Source organism: Salvelinus sp. IW2-2015, unplaced genomic scaffold (genome assembly GCF_002910315.2).
Source record: "Salvelinus sp. IW2-2015 unplaced genomic scaffold, ASM291031v2 Un_scaffold2786, whole genome shotgun sequence".
NCBI lineage: Eukaryota > Metazoa > Chordata > Actinopteri > Salmoniformes > Salmonidae > Salvelinus > Salvelinus sp. IW2-2015.
In genome coordinates, this window is record NW_019944087.1 from 64387 (window position 1) to 68605 (window position 4219).

Sequence of the window (4219 nt, forward strand, 5' to 3'; positions counted from 1 at the left end):
GGAGGTTCAACGTGTTACACAAAACTAGACAGAAGTCCCAGAGGAGGTTCAACGTGTTACACAAACTGAGACAGAAGTTCCCAGAGGAGGTTCAACGTGTTACACAAACTGCAGACAGAAGTCCCAGAGGAGGGTCCAATGTGTTACACAAACTGAGACAGAAGTCCCAGAGGAGGTCCAATGTGTTACACAAACTGAGACAGAAGTCCCAGAGGAGGTCCAACTTTGTAACACAAACTGAGACAGAAGTCCCAGAGAGAGGTTCAACTTGTAACACAAACTGAGACAGAAGTCCCAGAGGAGGTCCAACTTGTAAACACAACTGAGACAGAAGTCCCAAAAGGGTCCAACTTGTACACAAACTGAGACAGACGTCCCAGAAGAGGTCCAACTTGTAACACAAACTGAGACAGACGTCCCAGAAGAGGTCCAACTTGTAACACAAACTGAGACAGAAGTCCCAAAAGGGGTCCAACTTGTAACACAAACTGAGACAGACGTCCAGAAGAGGTCCAACGTGTAACACAAACTGAGACAGACGTCCCAGAAGAGGTCCAACTTGTAACACAAACTGAGACAGACGTCCCAAAAGGGGTCCAACTTGTAACACAAACTGAGACAGAAGTCCCAGAAGGGGTTCAACTTGTAACACAAACTGAGACAGAAGTCCAGAGGAGGTCCAACTTGTAACACAAACTGAGACAGAAGTCCCAGAGGAGGTTCAACTTGTAACACAAACTGAGACAGAAGTCCCAGAGGAGGTCCAACTTGTAACACAAACTGAGACAGAAGTCCCAGAGAAGGTCCAACGTGTAACACAAACTGAGACAGAAGTCCCAGAGGAGGTCAACTTGTAACACAAACTGACAGACAGAAGTCCCAGAGGAGGTCCAACTTGTAACACAAACTGAGACAGAAGTCCCAGAGGGAGGTCCAACTTGTAACACAAACTGAGACAGAATCCCAGAGGAGGTCCAACTTGTAACACAAACTGAGACAGAAGTCCCAGAGGAGGTCCAACTTGTAACACAAACTGAGACAGAAGTCCCAGAGAGGTCCAACTTGTACACAAACTGAGACAGAAGTCCCAGAGGAGGTCCAACTTGTAACACAAACTGAGACAGAAGTCCCAGAGGAGGTCCAACTTGTAACACAAACTGAGACAGAAGTCCCAGAGGAGGTCCAACTTGTAACACAAACTGAGACAGAAGTCCCAGAGGAGGTCCAACTTGTAACACAAACTGAGACAGAGAAGTCCCAGAGGAGGTCCAACTTGTAACACAAACTGAGACAGAAGTCCCAGAGGAGGTCCAACTTGTAACAACAAAACTGAGACAGAAGTCCCAGGAGGAGGTCCAACTTGTAACACAAACTGAGACAGAAGTCCCAGAGGAGGTCCAACTTGTAACACAGAGTGATTCAAAAGAACAAGTGCTTAACTCCTAATGAAACAAAGTGACACTGTACTTTAACAGGAAAGGAGAAAAAGGCTTCCTCCGTCACTAACAGAGACAGGAAGCGAGAGATGCACCCATAGATGATGTCATTGTACCTATTCAATGTTGTTACATGTATACACAGTCTGATGTCATTGGCCCAATATAGATATATTTCTTTGTTTCCTTACTCATCAAAGTAAAAGGCTTTTCAGATTATCACATTATTATTATTCATACATTCTTGTACTATGACTATTACCTGTTACTGTTAATTTCACAGACAGACAGACAGACAGACAGACAGACAGACAGACAGACAGACAGACAGACAGACAGACAGACAGACACAGACAGACAGACAGTACTCACGATGATGGTGGGAGTGGCGGCGACCACGCAGTAGAGGATGAGGGGAGGGATGAAGCTGTTCTCGTCCACCCCGGGGTACGGCTTCATCAGGTCAGCATCGTTGCAGAAGAACCCCTGGACGTGGATGCCGAACGTGTCGGTCAGCTCAAAGTAGTAGGTCAGGAGGACGGTCCCTGCCATGATCACCAGCTGGAGAGACAACATCAGGGAGAGATCAGACTGGAACCCTAACCTAAATACAACCTAACTTAACTCAAACACAACCTAACCTAAATACAACCTGACCTAACTCAAACACAACCTAACCTAACCTAAATACAACCTGACATAACTCAAACACAACCTAACCTAAATACAACCTGACTGAACTCAAACACAACCTAACCTAACCTAAATACAACCTGACTTAACTCAAACACAACCTAACCTAAATACAACCTGACTTAACTCAAACACAACCTAACCTGACCTAAATACAACCTGACCTAACTCAAACACAACCTAACCTAACCTAAATACAACCTGCCTTAACTCAAAGTAGTAGGCCAGGAGGACGGAGCCCACCATGATCACCACCTGAAAGAACAACACGGTCACATTAGTGACTAAGGCTTTGTTTACACTGCAGGCCTTAATACACAAACCAATCCGTTATGGAATACTGACTGTCCCAACAGCAAGAGGATATTTTTGTACGACTCTTAGGACCAGTTTCCCAGACACAGATGAATCCTGGACAGACAAAGCAAACCCAATGGAGTCTTAGTCCAGGTATAGGGTTAACCCGATTGAGGTAAATCGGCCCTTAGTTACAAGAGAACCGGCCTTAGTTACAAGAGAGAAGCTTCCGTTCCATTGACCTTGATGGAGTAAGGAAGGAGACAGACAGTCTAATCAAATACCTACACTTTGTTATTACAGACAGTCTAATCAAATACCTACACTTTGATATTACAGAGAGTCTCATCAAATACCTACACTTTGATATTACAGAGAGTCTAATCAAATACCTACACTTTGATATTACAGAGAGTCTAATCAAATACCTACACTTTGATATTACAGAGAGTCTAATCAGCCTCTATACAACCTCCAAAAACGGACAAACATGGCAATCTTAACATGTCACCCCCCATGAATGAGGCATCATTCACCCAGTGGTGGTCTGAGATAGCGTGTGACGTACACATGAACAAATGTACGGAGACAGATTCATTGTCACCTTCTCGATTTCATCGTGGGGGGACCATAAAACGTACTGCTGTTGAGTGTAACAATAGAAGGTACGTTTCTAAGTGAAAACATACTGTCCACAGTGAAAGTGGCAATTTCTACCGGTTTTTGAAGCATTTACATTTACATTACATTTAAGTCATTTAGCAGACGCTCTTATCCAGAAGCGACTTACACATTGGAAAGTTCATACATATTCATCCTGGTCCCCCCGTGGGGAATGAACCCACAACCCTGGCGTTGCAAGCGCCATGCTCTACCAACTGAGCCACACGGGAAGCGAGTGGATTGTTCAAATGAAGACAAAGACAACCAAGCGGCTGCGGACCACAGCGGCTGTCTTGGAACATAGCACAGTCACTATCCCAGTGACTCTGACAGCCCCCAGGTAATTCCCGTTATTACTACATGAGTTTTGTGTATTGTCTGCTGGAAATTCTCTCAATTCTAGGGGGCTAAAATCAGACTGTACACTCTCCGGCAGACTTTAAAACCAGCCTGAGGCTAATGGAGCTAATGGGGCTAACAGAGCTAATGGGGCTAACAGAGCTAATGGGGTAACAGAGGCTAATGGGGCTAACAGAGCTAATGGGGGCTAACAGAGCTAATGGGGCTAACAGAGCTAATGGGGCTAACGGGGATAATGGAGCTAACGGGGATAGCGGAGCTAACGGGGATAACGGAGCAAATGGGGATAACGGAGCAAATGGGGATAACGGAGCTAATGGGATAACGGAGCTAATGGGGATAACGGAGCTAACAGGATAATGGAGCTAACAGGGATACGGAGCTAACAGGGATAATGGAGCTAACAGGGATAACGGAGCTAACAGGATAAACGGAGCTAACAGGGTAACGGAGCTAACAGGGATAACGGAGCTAAACAGGGATAACGGAGCTAACAGGGATAATGGAACTAATGGGGATAACGGGGCCAACGGAACTAATGGAGCTAACAGAGGATAACGGAGCCAACGGGACTAACGGAGCCAACGGGACTAACGGAGCCAACGGAGACTAACGGAGCCAACGGGGACTAACGGAGCCAACGGGACTAACGGAGCCAACGGGACTAACGGAGCCAACGGACTAACGGAGCCAACGGACTAACGGAGCCAACGGGACTAACGGAGCCAACGGGACTAACGGAGCCACGGGGCTAACGGAGCCAACGGACT

General features: G+C 46.1%; 1 protein-coding gene across 1 annotated transcript in view; it reads right to left on the reverse strand.

Annotated features, from left to right (window-relative positions):
- Positions 1 to 2255, reverse strand: part of LOC112074737 (phospholipid phosphatase-related protein type 1-like) — a 60159-nt gene extending 57904 nt beyond the window's left edge. Inside the window, 1 exon segment of the mRNA XM_024141844.2 lies at positions 1809 to 2255. Within this exon segment, the coding sequence (XP_023997612.1) occupies positions 1809 to 2012 (204 nt within the window). The 5' untranslated portion in view covers positions 2013 to 2255.
- Positions 2256 to 4219: the final 1964 nt, after the last annotated feature.